Source organism: Cyprinodon tularosa, unplaced genomic scaffold (genome assembly GCF_016077235.1).
Source record: "Cyprinodon tularosa strain WSP-4 unplaced genomic scaffold, ASM1607723v1 ctg3, whole genome shotgun sequence".
NCBI lineage: Eukaryota > Metazoa > Chordata > Actinopteri > Cyprinodontiformes > Cyprinodontidae > Cyprinodon > Cyprinodon tularosa.
Genome location: NW_024039007.1, coordinates 2,095,041 through 2,110,439, shown reverse-complemented (window position 1 = coordinate 2,110,439; position 15,399 = coordinate 2,095,041). Strand labels below are relative to the sequence as shown.

Genomic DNA, 15,399 nt, shown 5'->3' with positions numbered 1-15,399 from the left:
CAAGATTTCTTAAGGCAGATCCCTCAAAGAAGCCTTTCTTTATCAGTTAAGATATTTGAATATAGCCCATTAATGGTGATACCTGGCAATGGAGGCTTCATGCTGTGGGGATGCTTTTCTCTCATAAGCACATGACAAATAAGTGGAAGCAGAGATTTAAAAAAACAAAATGGCCTGAGACTCTGACAGATGTTCAATTTTCAGTGCAACAATGACCAAAGCCTGAGTGCATCCCTTTCTTCATCAAACTAACATCAGAAGAAGTGGCTCCTTACAACACTTTGAGAGATAAATTACATGCTGATAAGGGAATTGTACATTTGATTAAGGGTTGTTGGAGAAGAGATGAGTCCAAAATTTGGGGCATAGCAGTCTTATAGGACTGAACCTTGTGACCTTTAAACTAAACATACTGTACAGCCTCTGCAGCTATGCTGTGGTCCAAAGGAATTAAATAACTGATAATTTTTAGCAAGTCTATAAAATGTATTTTCACAGATTTATTCTTAATCCATCACGACTAGCTAGATTACACAGAATAAATGTATACATGTAAAAAACTGGAAATCAAAATTTCAATGGGTGGACCTACTTCCAATACACTCAGGTAGGTACATTGACAATAATATATTACTAAAAAAATAACCATAGTTTATTTATATGGTAGATTTATCGTTACATATTAGCTTATTATTGTTTATATTTGCTGAAACTAGTTTAGTTTATATGTAGTTTATATGGTTAGGTTGTGTTTATACAGTGGAAGCTCGCCCTCTCCCCCCCTTCAGCTTCAGCACTTGGTTAGTTCCACGCAGCTTCCTCAACTCACCCCGCGCCCAGTCGTTCTCATCGATGTGACCGGAGTTTCTCTTCCGCTGACAGCCCGCTGTCACACAGTGATCATGCTATCCCATTCCCGGTGTCTCACCAGGAATTTCGGCCGCTCCCTCTCTGCCATCCGCCAGGTATGTGCAACAATGCCGGACCGGCTCTTCCGCTTAGCTTTCTCTGTCTCCGGCTTTGGTAAACTCACAGTTTTATTGCAATAAGCTTATCTGCGCTAGCATTAGCATTAGCATGTCCCTGCCGTAGGCCACGTCTAGGCCGGAACATTGCGAGCCAAGGGCAGGGTGACACTTGTCAGCATAAATCAGTGCTGCCAACACCAGTAAATTGTAATAATAGCACATGATATATTCAACTAGCATATTTAACTTTCATTTTAATCTGTTCAATAATATTCATGCATAGACCAGAAACATGCTAATTAGGAAAAGCTAAAATTGTTAGCTAACTGCATTTAGCTGTCATTTGACTGAGGTCATACTGTGTTGAAAGTGAGAAAACAGTAAAATTAAGGTTATGCTAGTATTTCGACCATTGTCTAACTTGTTTATAAGTGAGACCAGATTTATCATAACTTTCTAGGTTTTGTTTTATTCCAGACTCTTTGCTTTGTGTCAGTTAAGACCACAATGCAGTTATGCGTTAGTTTAAATCCTTATTCTTTTATATTTAACCACTTCAGGAAAGCCTCTTAGCCAATTAAAATGTTAAATTGTGTTAAAATAAAGCTGTAAAAAAATGACCAGTAGAACCCAATTTTTTCTAATGCAGTACAGCAGATATGTTTGAATGCTCCCCGATTTACTGTAATTTAACATAGTTTTGATCATATTTCTTCATGTATAAGTTGCAGGTGTCTTGACAGGACTGTATCTTTTTCGCAGGGCAACAATGGGTTAGCTCGTCGGGCCACTGCAGGTATATTATGTTGTTGCTGAAGTATAGACTAGCCACATACACCTAAAATGTTGTTTATATACTTTTCTGTTCTCTGTTTTTAGTTTTGTCAACTTGCCATCCTATCACCGTAAACAACAACGTGTAAGTATATACGATCCTTAAAATAGTGAAGCGCTGTCAAGGTTTTATTGAATGTTAGATGGTAACTGTGCTGTCCGACTTATGTTTATGTCTGTATGACAAAAGATTACTAATGGCTTTTAATGTTTCAAATTGACCTAGTTTTAGATTTATTAATTATTTAGTTGTGTTTTTTTTTATGTTGGGTCGTGTTTCAAGTATGTGTTTTTTTGTTTTGTTTTTACAGACCATATAATCCCCGATCCAGTATCTTCCAAATCCAGTACTTCAGGACATCTGTAGCTTACAGTATGTAATCTGCTGTTTTTACACTTATTTTAATGTGATGATTGTGTAAAGAAAGTCTTTCCTTTTGACTTTGTTTCTCAGGAGATGAAGTCATCACAGTCAAGACTCCTGCATTCGCAGAGTCTGTCACAGAGGGGGATGTAAGGTGGGAGAAAGGTAACGCTTCTAACTAAGAACACTTGATTAACCACATTTAAGATTTCTGTAGATGCTAATGCAAAGTTATGTCTTTGTGTCCACAGCTGTTGGCGACACTGTCTCTGAGGATGAGGTGGTGTGTGAAATTGAAACAGACAAGGTACATTTCAGACAAATTGGATTACCTGTGGAAAAACTTTTAAGCTGATTGTAAAACTTTAAATGAGATGCAAATTACCAGTGACTGAAGCTGAATTCAGCCGATAAAGGCAGCAAACACTTGCTAAACAGCTCAGAGCTTCTCCTCACGCATGATGATGATGAGGAAAGCAATGTCAATAGATGTTAAAGTCCAGAGTTCTCGCCAGTGTGTTTCAGCATAGTGGCCCATAACATTCAAATCATCTCTGCTAGGCTTCAAGTGAGGCTCAAAAAATGAGTATAGCAGCCTAGTGACTGACATATTGGCTGCCTCCATTAGGGTTCTGTGCAGCACAAACGCTGGTTACGTGGAAAGTAGAAAAATAAAAAATAAATAAAAATAAAGGATATAATATTTATAAGATATAAAGACTTCTGAGCGTAACTGCTGCAGTAACTGTGTTGTATTAAGCATAAATACCTCCTTTTTTGCACTTTTACATAAGAAGAATGCTGTGAAAATATCATTGACTTCCTCTGAGCAATTGGAGGCAGGTAAACACGTGCACTACTGTGCACACAGAGAGCGAGCTTTGAAATCAGGTGTGATGTGTCCAAGTTTGGAAGGATTCCCAAACAGCTGGTCTGTCAAACCAAAGCAACCAATAATCAGTGCAATGTTGCTGCACTGGGTCGTAGCTGCCTTACCCCAGCTGCAGATAAATCCAGGTGGATCTGATAGTTTGCATATTAAGGGAAGATATTAACATTCCCTCCAACATACATGATTGGAAACAATTATAGCAAGCAGATAAAAAAATAAAGTGTGTAACGTAAGAAAAAAAAATCCTGGTGAGAACCCTGGAGTCTAAGGGTATATAAGACAAAGAAAATCCTAAAAAAGCATAACAAAAGGCTCCGTAAAGAAGATTTGTCAGAATTTAAACCAAGTGAATCCAAAACTATTCCACATGAGGGTTTTTGGATGGAGCATATTAACAGATTAGTTAATATAAATGCTGCTCTAAGTGGGTTACTCCGGTTAACTACTAATCGATTACTAAATTATTTGACAATTATTTCAATAGTTGATTAATCTGATTAATTTTTCCAGCCCTTCTGTTTATTAAAATTGGCTCCAAACAAACTCTAACACCTCAGGAAACCCAGAAATAAACCAAATTGGTGTTAAATTATTACTTTTTTTTCATTGAATTTCTTTTTGTGCTTTCAGACATCAGTGCAGGTGCCCTCTCCTTCTGCTGGAGTAATAGAGGAACTTTTGGTCCCAGATGGAGGGAAGGTCGAAGGAGGAACACCACTTTTTAAGCTTAAAAAAGGAGGTACGGCCAGTTAGATTTTTCTCTTTAACTGCAGGCTTATAGAGAGTTTCTGACAAGGCTTGAGCATTGCTTGAATTGGAACAATTCTGATTCCTTCCTTTGAGAGGAAGGATCATAAACGTTAACATGTTCTGTATGAGCAGGTTAACAGAGATCAGTGTGGATGAAATGATCGCAACTTCACAATGAATTCTAAATTTGAGTAAACATTATTATACATTATTATTATTATAAATCATTACGTAGTTATTTCCAATCAGCACATAAATATCAAACCTATGAACAGTAATAGGATCTTAAGAATGTTCAGAGTTACAGTTTCTCATCGTTATTTATTTGAAAACTTAATTAAAACCAAATTACACATATCCAGTGTCTGATTCAATTCAATTCAATTCAGTTTATTTATATAGCGCCAAATTCACAACACATGTCATCTCAAGGCACTTTACAGTTGATGCAACAGGTACTTATGCTGTATGATGCAACAGGTACTTATGCTGTATGAGACAATTTTAGTATTTTATTTACTTGATGACAATGGCAGTGCCAGACTAAGTGTCAGAGCTGAAGGAAAAAACATCATACAAGGAAAGTAATCCCAGAAGTTTTTATCCTTAGTATTGTCTACCACACCTCAGTGTCACCAAAATAGACATGGATTTAGTGATTTACTTTTGTGGGCAGAGCAACGGTAAGATTTCATGCTCAGTTATTCACTTACTGGGTTGCATCATATAAAATAATCTATGGATTATGCTGGTTACGCTTAAAATTATTTAGAAGTTTGGCTAACTGAACTGAAAGGTGGGGCTGTCATCCAGAGGCCTTTGGTGTTGAATCACGTCGGCCGTACACCGTCGTTTGATACGATCCCATTCCAAGTGTCCCAGGTAATTGACTGGTCAATTACTTCGGCTGTGGCTTCATCAACATTAAGCCACACTTTTGAATGCTGCTGCATAAATGGATGGTTGCTCAGTCAACCCTGCTGATTCTTCTTCACTGATATGAGGCAGCTTCTATTTCCGGTCGGTGAACTTGGCATTAAAACTATGAATTGTAAAAAGAAAATTAGAATGATTCCGAGAGAATTGAAAGGTTAAAACTAGGGCTGCACGATTATTCTGCAAATCAATCTGTTAATTATTTTTTCAATTTATTTATTAATAATCGAATATCAAAAGGTTCCTTAAAGAAAACTTGGCAAAATTTAACCAATTGAAAACAAACTTTTTTCACTTGAGTAGTTCTGGATAAAGCAAAATTTCTGAAATGCAAAATGTTAAAACATTTATTTGTTTTTTGACAGTTTTGGTGTAATTACTGCTCCAAGTGAGTTGCTCTATCAGCTAAAGGCACATTTTAGAGTCTCTACACTCCAGTTAATCATTATTGATTGATTGATAGATAGACTTGATTGATCTCTCAGTGGAGAAATTTGCTTGTTTCATCGATTAATCGATTACTAAATTAGTCGATGTTTATTTTGATAATCGGTTAATCACGATTAATCCAATTAATTGTTTCTGTCCTAGTTAGAACTGGTTCTAATTGATTTACTGAGCTCAACCTGGTTTCCTTAAAAAAAAAAAAAGCCGTACATTCATTATTCTTAAATTACATTCTAAATTTCTCCTCTGAAGCAGGTGTTGTAGTTTGTTTGAGAAATCAAATCAAAACCTGCATTATCCCTTAAGAGCATCTTTGTCATAAAAGAGGGTATATTTAATAAGTTTGGTTTTGAAAGCTTTGTTGATTAAAATCTTGCCATTAACCATAGTTCAGTATGAGATCCTGGGTCAAAATTCCACCAAACAATTGTTTTGACATAGAAATCTAAAATTGGCATGTATAATATAATCTACCGGTAATAGCTTTTTTTTTAAACAGCCGCTAAGATTATGTACAAACAATGCAGTTAAATCTATAATATTAATATTTTGATGTGTAGACACCTCGAAATAAACATCAGTTATTTTAGGACTGTCTTGAGTGCTTAATGCACCAAGTAATGATTCCTTTCGTTATTTTTACTGATGAAACTCATTTAATTTATTCTGTAGTTAATGGATTTTAAGCTGTAGAGACTGTATGTTTTCAGCAGTTTTAAAACCTAGGTTTTCAGCAACAGTTTTATTGTCTGCCTACAATCCATAATCATTATGAATCTTACTGTTTGAACAGTCCAGATACAGAACAGGAAAATAATTCTGTTCCATTGATTTCATATATATAGCACCAATTTACTATACATTTCATCTTAAGGCCTTTTACAATTACAATTTTATCAGACCATGCAGTAAGATTTTTTTATAGTTAAGGAAAACCAGCTGATTGCATCAGCAGCACTCCGTCACACCAAGCATGCATGCAGCAAAAGTGGAGAGGGGAAACCTCCAGCAGAACCAGGCTCGGTGTGAGCGTCAAATCTACAGAGGCCGAGTAGGGATTTGCAAACACAGAAGCAGACATGCAAAATGAACATAGGACTGATCTATGAATGCTTTCGATATTAGAAAAGCTAACGACAAACTGTCTCCTCGGATGGCTCTGTGTGGGGCAAGGAATAAAAGACAGCTGATACAGTTAGTCACAGTAAAAGCTGAGCCCATAGATCTGTCTAGGAGAAAAACAGAAACACTAAAAACAGGCTGAACTCTATCATCTATAATCAAAGGTGTTAATGGCAGTAGCACAGCTAATACTTCTTTGTAAGGTTGAGTCACAGCCAAACAGTAACGGACCAGATGAAGCTATTATAACACAAAGCAGAGTGAACATAAAGCTAGTGGTTGGCCTAACAAATACTGCAGAATGGTAGAATAGAGAGAGAATGATGAAAGTGGGGTCCCTATGTCCTCCAGAAGTCTAAGCCTATAGCAGCACAACTATAGAGATAGCTCAGGATAACCTGAGTCACTCTAACTATAAGCTTTATCAAAAAGGAAAGTTTTAAGCCTAGCCTTAAAAGTAGACACGGTGTCTACCTCATGGATGAAACTTTTTGTTGGTTCAAAAGGAGAGGAGCCTGATAACTAAAAGATCTGCCTCCAATTCTTCTTTTAGAAATTCTAGGAACCACTGGTAAACCTGCAGTCAGAGAACAAAGTGTTCTTTTTGGGACATAAAGTACAGCAGTTCTCTGGTATAAGATGAAGCTTGGGTATTTAAGGCTCTATATGTGAGAAGGAGGATTTTAGGTTCTATTCTAGATTTAATATATTCTAGATCTAAGAGAAGCTAGGGTAGGAGAAATATATCTTTAATTTTGATCAGAACTCTGGCTGCAGCATTTTGGATCAGCTGAAGGCTTTTAACTGTAGCTTGTGAACTTGATGGTAAAGAATTACAATAGCCCAGCCTTGAAGTAACCAATGCATGGACTAGTTTCTCAGCATCACCCCTGGACTCATTTTTCCAATATTCCAGAGATGAAGGAAGGAAAAAATAACAAACTTTAGGTTATTGTTATAACCTAAAGTTATGAAACAAGTTAATATACTTGAGGTATTCTTACATGTTTCTTGTAGGTGTTAAATGTAAACAATGTTCTAAATAGTGTGTTCATTTTATTGTATGTTTTTATTTTTACAATTTTATTTTTGTCAATGTAGAGTTCTAAAAGTTTCAGAAAGCCATTTACAGTAGTAGGGTTGAGCTTAAGGAAGTAGCACTCACTTTTTCTTTTTTCTTTGTGCATCTTCAGCCGGGGCCCCCAAAGCTCCAGAAGGTTCAAAAGCCGAGGCCCCAGCTGCCACTGCAGCCCCGCCGCCTCCTGCTGCTCCAACCCCTCCTCCCCCATCCACTGCGGGGCCCATTCCCACCACCATGCCCCCGGTGCCACCTGTGCCAGCACATGCTATGGACACCAAACCAGGTTAGTAGTCATCGGACAGACGGCCCCAGTCATGTGAGAACTCATTTGCGGTACATCTGTGTTCTTATCCTCAAACTTACAAAGCTAATTGTTTTATATGGTGACGGCAGCACCTTTAGCTGTCCAATACTAGAGGCGCTGACTGCTTCGTTGTTTTACTGTCTTAAAGTTTCAGCCATCAAACCCACCGCTGCTCCATCGGTACCAGCAGCCCATGCAGAGGGTGGAGCTAAAGCAGCAAGGACCGAGAGCAGAGTAAAGACAACCTCAATTAATTCTATATGATACAGTTTACCAATTATATTTATGTAAAAAAATGTGTTTCTGCGTTTCCTTATTAGGTGAAGATGAATCGCATGAGACTAAGAATTGCCCAGAGGCTGAAGGAAGCCCAAAACACCTGTGCTATGTTGACTACTTTTAATGAGGTCGATATGAGGTAGGAAATTCTCAGTTAGTTGACCTACATTATTAAACCCTCAAAAGCTATTTTAGATTATTTGTTAAATGTTAAATCCGCTCTGCTGTGTACTTGTCTCTGTTTCTGTGCATATCTTTTTTTTTTCCCAGTTTTTTCTTAAAGTTTGTATTTATTCAGACTTCCTGTCTAAGTGCCGTTATGTATGCATCTGTGTTAAAAGGTGCAACAACACTTCAACAAATGGTTATAGATTGGAATCTGCCCAATAGGAAAAGCTTTTTGAAACCCAATATCCTCTTAAACACTGGAATGTAAATATTTGGTCATAATTCCATCTAAAACGAAGATAAGAATTGTTAAAACGGGTTTTATTAATTTACAAGGAAGCTTTAGTGTCTGCACTCGCCCCCTCTGCTGAAGAGGACACTTTGAGGATTTCTTTCCCCCCGCAAATGTGTGGTGTCGGCTTTCGGCTATTCAGGGTTTTCTGTGTATTCTAATTGGATTGACATTGACGGTCTGGAGGAAGACTTCCCAGTCCAGGGCTCATCTGGAGCCGAAGGAACTGGTCGGAACAGGAGGCGGGAGCATCTGCAGAGGCCCACAGAGACCTGCGCTCTGAGTGGAAGAGCTGCCTCGACTGATATGGGCTTTTATGACAGCCCAATAAGATTTACAGGCCCTAGAAAGTGAAGATTTTTATCGCTTCTTCTCTCCTTTCTCGGAGAGTCTGTGTCTTGGGAGGGGCTAATTATGTTAGCGGAGAAACCCTAGAGCTCCAACAGGGTTAGAGACAGGAAAACAAACAATTAAAAGGAGAGATACAAGAGAAAAATGAGCAAAACTGAAACAATTAGCAGACCAACTTCAATAGCTGTATACCCACTATCTTCAGGACCATTATCAAAAACTGGATCCTTCCTCCTGGTTTATTTAGTAATTCCATTTTATTTAAAACAATAATTTGTTTTATTGTAATTGGAAATGATAAAGTTAACAATATTGTAATTAAATTTAAAGCTGAAATATGTTTATGTGTCAGTTAGGAACTGATTTACATTCCTTATAAATGCATTTCTGTTGATTTTAAATATTGCGTATGACCTTGATAGGGATGGCCCGGAGGCGCTGCTGGGGTGATTTATTGAGGTCCTTTCAGCTCATCTAGATTGTTGGGGTTTATAATGACCTGTGCTTAAATAGCTCATCATGAAGTCGGGGAACTGGAAATCTAGTTATTCAGTTTATTAATTTACACGTTCACACACTGATGGTGGCAAGCTCTATTGTAGCCGCTGCTGCGCTGGGCCTCACTGACAGAAACAGAGCAACCCTGTTACAAGGAACGAAACGGTTACAGCTGTTTCATTTGCATGTCATTTTTCTATATGTTGTGATTGTAGCTGCAGTAACAACCTCTTAATCTCTCATAAACTGTTTTAAGGATTTTGTTTTTTAGTTCTCCCAAGTCTCCTGGCTGCTTTTGAACAAGTTTTTCCTTTCACTTAGCTACCATTTGCATACAGTGACTGCATAGGGTATACTAATGCATTGCACATAAAACATTTACATTAAATTAGTTAGTGGAATTATTTAAATAAATACTTTCATGCTGTTTTTGACAAGCACATATCTTAGAACCTTTACAGTGTTGATGTCATTCCCATTTTTCTCTGCATAATTTCAGACACCTTCTGTGTTTGCAGTTCTCATTTTTGCCTTCTATGCTCTTTCTGCAGTAACATCAGTGAGATGAGGAAGGCTTACAAAGATGCTTTTCTGAAAAAACACAACATCAAGCTGGGCTTCATGTCTGCGTTCGTGAAGGCCGCCGCATACGCTCTAGTTGACCAGCCTGCTGTCAATGGAGGTACAGAATAAGGACTTTAAAGACTAAATAACCTTAACTCTGTGGTGGCAGTTTCAATTTGTCTTTGCACGTCTGGTTTCAAGGTGGGCCAAGTGTGTGTGTGGTGAAGAAAAAGATTTAAGTTTCATTGCCCTACCTCAAAACCAACTCCTAACTTATTTTCTTCCCCTAGACTCCCCTGACCTATTTAGATAGACCACAGTGAAACTGGGGTGGGACGTGTTGCTGCCTTTTAAAGATCTATAATGGTCTGCGGTGTTGATTACCCACAACTTTTGACTTGCATGTGAGAGCGAGTGGTTTACAAGAAAATAGCTTTACCTTGATAGACATGAAGTGAGAACTTATAATTTAACCTGGACAAGTAATTTGTGTAATCTTCATGAGCTTTGTCTTTCCAGTGATTGACGATACGACCAAAGAGATTGTGTACAGGGACTATGTGGACATCAGTGTTGCTGTTGCAACGCCTAAGGTAAAAAAAAAAATATATATATATATATTTTACTGAAAAATATGTTTCAGAAGTAGAAGGTGCACTAAAAACTTAAAAATGTATCTGTCTTTCAGGGTTTGGTGGTTCCCGTAATACGAAATGTAGAAGAAATGAACTTTGCTGATATTGAGAAGGCAATCAATTTGTTAGGAGAAAAGGTGAGTTCATCAAACACTTTTTTTTTTTTTTGCATGCATGCTGCTCACTTTTAATGTTTTATTACTTTGCATTCATAGGCACGTAAAAACGAGCTAGCTGTCGAAGACATGGATGGAGGCACCTTTACCATCAGCAATGGCGGCGTTTTTGGGTCCTTGTTTGGCACACCTATTATCAACCCACCACAATCTGCTATTTTGGGCATGCATGGCATCTTCGACAGGCCTGTTGCAGTTGGTGGCAAGGTGTGTATTTCCATTCCTGTTATAGATGCGGAGAGAATACTGGGTTGTGATTAGAATTGGTAGATTTTAAACTTGCTTGCTGCCAATCTATAGCTAGAAAAGATCCATACCACCTGCAGGTCATGCATGGGGGCCTTGTTTTTGGTGTGGAAGTCAGTAGTTTAGAGACAAAACTCTGTTGTCCATCTAAAGTAATGTTTTAGCTTCTAAAATGAAAACAAACTTTTTTTTTTTTTTTTTGCAGAGGCACATTAAATCTTCCTTTTAAAACTAATTTTAATCACAAAAGAATGACTTCAGTAAATAACAAGTTTGACTGCATCACAGTGATTGTTGGTCTATTTAACCCTTTTTAAGAGGTCAATCGTATCGTCTAACAAGTAACGTTCTAGGGTTGTTCAAATACGTTCTCACTTCTGATACAGCACTCAGATGCAGCTTTGAATGTTGTTCTATACCCTGCCGATACGATATCATCACAAATTGTACATATTTTGATTGCTCATTTTGGATTGTGAAGTGTTTGAAAAGGCTTGATGAAGTGACATTACTCATAGAAAGATAGTCAACAGCAATGGGTATGAGAACTGACCCAATACAGGGTTTCCACAGGTCATTAAATGTATTATTTTATCATAGCATTTAAAATGCTTTATTTAAAAAACAACAATTCTGTCAGATATAATTGGTTCCACGTTAGGGGTGGGTATTGGCAAAGAAGTCATTAATCGATTCAAATCACGATTCACATGCCACGATGCGATTCTATCACGATGCATTGCAATACTTGAAATATTGCGATGCATTGCGATATTTTCACTGAACACTGTAAGAAGACACAGCCATTACCAGTGGCTGACTGGCTGTGTATGATCTGGATACTGTAGTGTCTTCAATTGATACATAACTGAAAGCAACTGAATTCATACATAGCTGTATTTATTGAAACCACTTTTGGAGGTATTGCAATGAAAACAAATACTGGACAGAAATATTACTGTTACTGACGTGGACACACTGACAAAAAGATTTTAGGATTCATCAAACTTAAAATAACAAAATAAGGATAATCCGTGCCATTTACATTGCCTCAGTGGTCCTTTTGCAAATTATGTGCATCATATCAATTTAATTTTTACCTTCTTTGTTTTTAAAGCCAGAATGCATCCAAGCATCTGACTTGAAATGTGATGGAGCCACGGGGCGAATTTTCATAGTGTCCTCCATGTTTTCTTTACGAATGACTCGTCTCAGTATCCCGCGGCCGGACATGCTTGTGACACAAAGCAGCGGGCGTCAACACATCCGCAGCGACATCTGCTGGACTGGAAGTTGTATTCCACTTGATTTGGCTGATGTGGCTGATTTTATTTGTTCATTTTTTTTTTTTTTTTTTATAATCGATTCTTGCCTTCAAGAATCGATGCAGTAGATCACAAAAATTAGAACCGCGAAGCATCGTCATGACGATTATTTTGCACACCCTTATTCCACGTGTTTGAGCGGAACTGTTTCCGGTTGATTGGAAAGCCGTATGTTCGGAAATGAAGCTTGAGGCGGAGAAAGGCTAGAGAATGGGGGGAAATGCTAATTTTAACTAAAGTGGCTGGAAAACGAGGAATTCGGGCCATGGCCGCAGAGTCATTGAAAATTGTTTGTGGCATTAAAAAATATTTCTAAGAGCATTAAAAAGCATTAAATTAGAGTTACTCATTCCTGTATAAACCCTGCATTAACTATTACCACTTTTATCTGAGATGCAGGCAGATATTCTGTTTTTCTGCTGATATAGGCTCAGTTTCTGATATCTGTATTGGTTTGGAACATCCCTATTAATATACACGGGGGGTAGGTAGGGCTATTGGTAATGATTTATCTATACTACTACTTTTAACAGCACTCAATATCCATTCTTTTTTTTTTTTTCAAACTAAAGGTTAATAAACAAATAATTAGCACTGAAATTTTCTTTTTTTAACATTTGAAAAAAAACAAACCCAAAATGAATAAAAAAGGTAAAAAAAATTTTAATATAGGCAAAACAATAAAAACACTAACTATATAAATAAAGGGCTGGAAAAAAGTATGATTCAAGGGGAGAGAAATATGAAAATTGGGAGGACTGAAAGTGATGCTTAAACGTGCTTAAAACTTAAACAAATGAACGTATATTTTACCTTAAGCCAAAATACATACACAAAGGCACAAAGTAGATAAGGTGAGAGGCTCCGTGGAAATCAAGTACAGGGAGGGAACTATTTAAAAGATTGTTTATATTATATCCACATCCTGCTTTGTAATCTTTGGGAGAATCAGTGGAAGCTTTGCTCATGTGTGACTCATTTCCAATGGGAAACTGGCTAAAGTGGCTTTCTTCCCTCCTCTGACTTCAGGCAGATTCCTGCATGAGGCTTACACTGGTTACCAAAGTTTCAAACAACACAGAAAAAGTTACTACATTCAACATTATTTTTTTTGCTTGTTTTTGTTTCACTAAATGGTCTAAAACACAATAACTCTGATAAAAGTAAAGGTGAGCATGGGAGAGCAGAACGTTAGCCCCTCCTCAAAATCTTTTTATTTACTATATATGTATAGCTATTAAAGGCTAAAACATCTACAATAATCTTTTATTTGTGGTTTTAAAAGATCGGTGAGAAGATGCTAGCCACAAAATATTTGATCAGTGCATACAATTGTTGTGGTAACGGCAACCACTTAAAACTGAAATTACTGTTTTAATCTGATGAAAATTTAATTTATTGTTGTTCATGTAGGTGGAGATCCGTCCAATGATGTATGTCGCTTTGACATACGACCACCGTCTCATCGATGGAAGAGAGGCCGTCACTTTCCTGCGTAAGATCAAGTCAGTGGTGGAGGACCCCAGGGTTCTCCTCCTCGACATGTGAACCTTTGTCAACTCTGGGCCCACCGAACCAACCCCACACCAACGGCTGCTGTTCACAACTAAGAAGAAAAAACTACCATAACTGCATTTAATGTAATGTATTGGTTAACTAGAGGGATAAACGAGGATTTATTGTGAAAAGTTCGGTTGTGCTGTGGACATTTGTAAGACCAGCTGAAAGGTTTAAGTCCTGGGCTCTGGGGTTTCAGGTGCTGGTCTTTTGATCAAAGAAACAATGAGAAATGTTATTAAATTTCTTCGCCAAATGTCATTTTCTACAAAGAATAACAAATAAAAAAAAATCCACTTATTGTGAGATGACAGGCAAGTAACGATGCAACTACATAGAATTTTATTATTGTGGTTGAGGAAAAGAACAATGAGCACACATTGGGCTAGAAAACAAGACACTATGTTTTAAAAATCTCCAAAGTGAAGGAATCCTCAGAGGTTTGAAATTCTCTTTTTGCTGTGTGAGATAGACTATTTAAGAGAAAAAGGAAAGTTTTAAACAATAAATACTTCATTATCCCACTGCTGCTTTTGTCTTGAATGTCTTTGCATCTGTTTCAGTTGCTGTTGTTTTTTAATCTGTAGGGATCAACTATTGATGACCGTAAAAGCTTTATGTGTAGCTTAAAAAAAAATGATAGGTAAACCAAATTTTACAGGGCAGCATAGGCTTAAGAATAGGTTTGTTCTCCCAGTTTTAGTTGTTTAAGAATCTTGATATTGCTGTTTATCACTGCTATACTGTTTAAGATTAATTTAGGTTTACAACAAATATCAACATTTGATGGACCATGAGAGGTTTCAATGGACCCCTGACCTTTTCAGACCAAGGGTCCGTTTTAATTAGTAGGTTTAACAAACTCAAATCCTCCACTCTGGATTGTTTTAGTCTAATGTTGGAAACTTGACTTTCAGTTTCACAAAACCTGCTTTTAGTTAGTTTAATCAACTAAGTAGGTCCGCTCAGAATTGAGCACATGTTTAACAACTATGAAAAGCTTTATCAGCGGAACCCTGATTTGACGAGTCACGACGACGAAAGGCAGGAGGAGGAGGAAGTGGCAATTTCACCCCACTGGGACTTCAATGCAGAAATAAAATAGAGAATGTCTTTAAAAGATAAACAGGGCTACAGCTGCAAAGGAGAGGATTGCTGCTATTGATTGCTGCTGAATAATTGCCTTATAGGGAGTCTGGTATAGCAGGCCATTTTTACAGTTAAAAGAGCACTCTTGTTCCATTGGTAGATCACTAAAGTAGGATTCTTCCTGGTTAAAATCACATTTCTAGTCAGAAACGTAATTACAATTTTGCAGCAGGGATTGAATTTCAGGAAGTAATAACTAAATTGCACTTCTAAGAATTAAGTTTTATATATCTAAAAATGTTTACACATTGTAAGTGGCAGTTTTGCCATTAATCCGATTGACTGAATATGTATTTATCTGAATTACTTTTCTTCATTGTCAAAATAATAAAAATGCTGACCAGTAGTTTATTGCTTGAATGTTAATGGTTAATACATCTATTTAGGTGAAATCACCTGTCAGCAGGAGAAATTGACATCTAAAAGCATTGTTCTAACCATGGTTCTAACAGGTAGGACCT

General features: G+C 37.3%; 1 protein-coding gene across 1 annotated transcript; it reads left to right on the top strand.

Annotated features, from left to right (window-relative positions):
* The first annotated feature begins 816 nt into the window (after positions 1-816).
* Positions 817-14,315, top strand: dlst (dihydrolipoamide S-succinyltransferase). The gene is made up of 15 exons (XM_038291415.1): positions 817-965; positions 1,731-1,764; positions 1,848-1,887; positions 2,114-2,175; positions 2,257-2,331; positions 2,418-2,473; positions 3,689-3,797; positions 7,507-7,677; positions 7,847-7,932; positions 8,019-8,116; positions 9,838-9,968; positions 10,370-10,443; positions 10,539-10,622; positions 10,701-10,868; positions 13,646-14,315. Exons 1-15 carry the CDS (start codon positions 903-905, stop codon positions 13,778-13,780), a joined length of 1,386 nt encoding a protein of 461 aa, XP_038147343.1. The 5' UTR covers positions 817-902; the 3' UTR covers positions 13,781-14,315.
* The last annotated feature ends 1,084 nt before the right edge of the window (positions 14,316-15,399 follow it).

Bases quoted from the DNA above. Each gene is read 5' to 3' on its own strand.
- dlst (XM_038291415.1), top strand. From the start codon at position 903: ATGCTATCCCATTCCCGGTGTCTCACCAGGAATTTCGGCCGCTCCCTC. The intron at 2,332-2,417 runs GTAACGCTTCTA...TTGTGTCCACAG, and splicing joins GGATGTAAGGTGGGAGAAAG to CTGTTGGCGACACTGTCTCT. The intron at 10,623-10,700 runs GTGAGTTCATCA...TTGCATTCATAG, and splicing joins TCAATTTGTTAGGAGAAAAG to GCACGTAAAAACGAGCTAGC.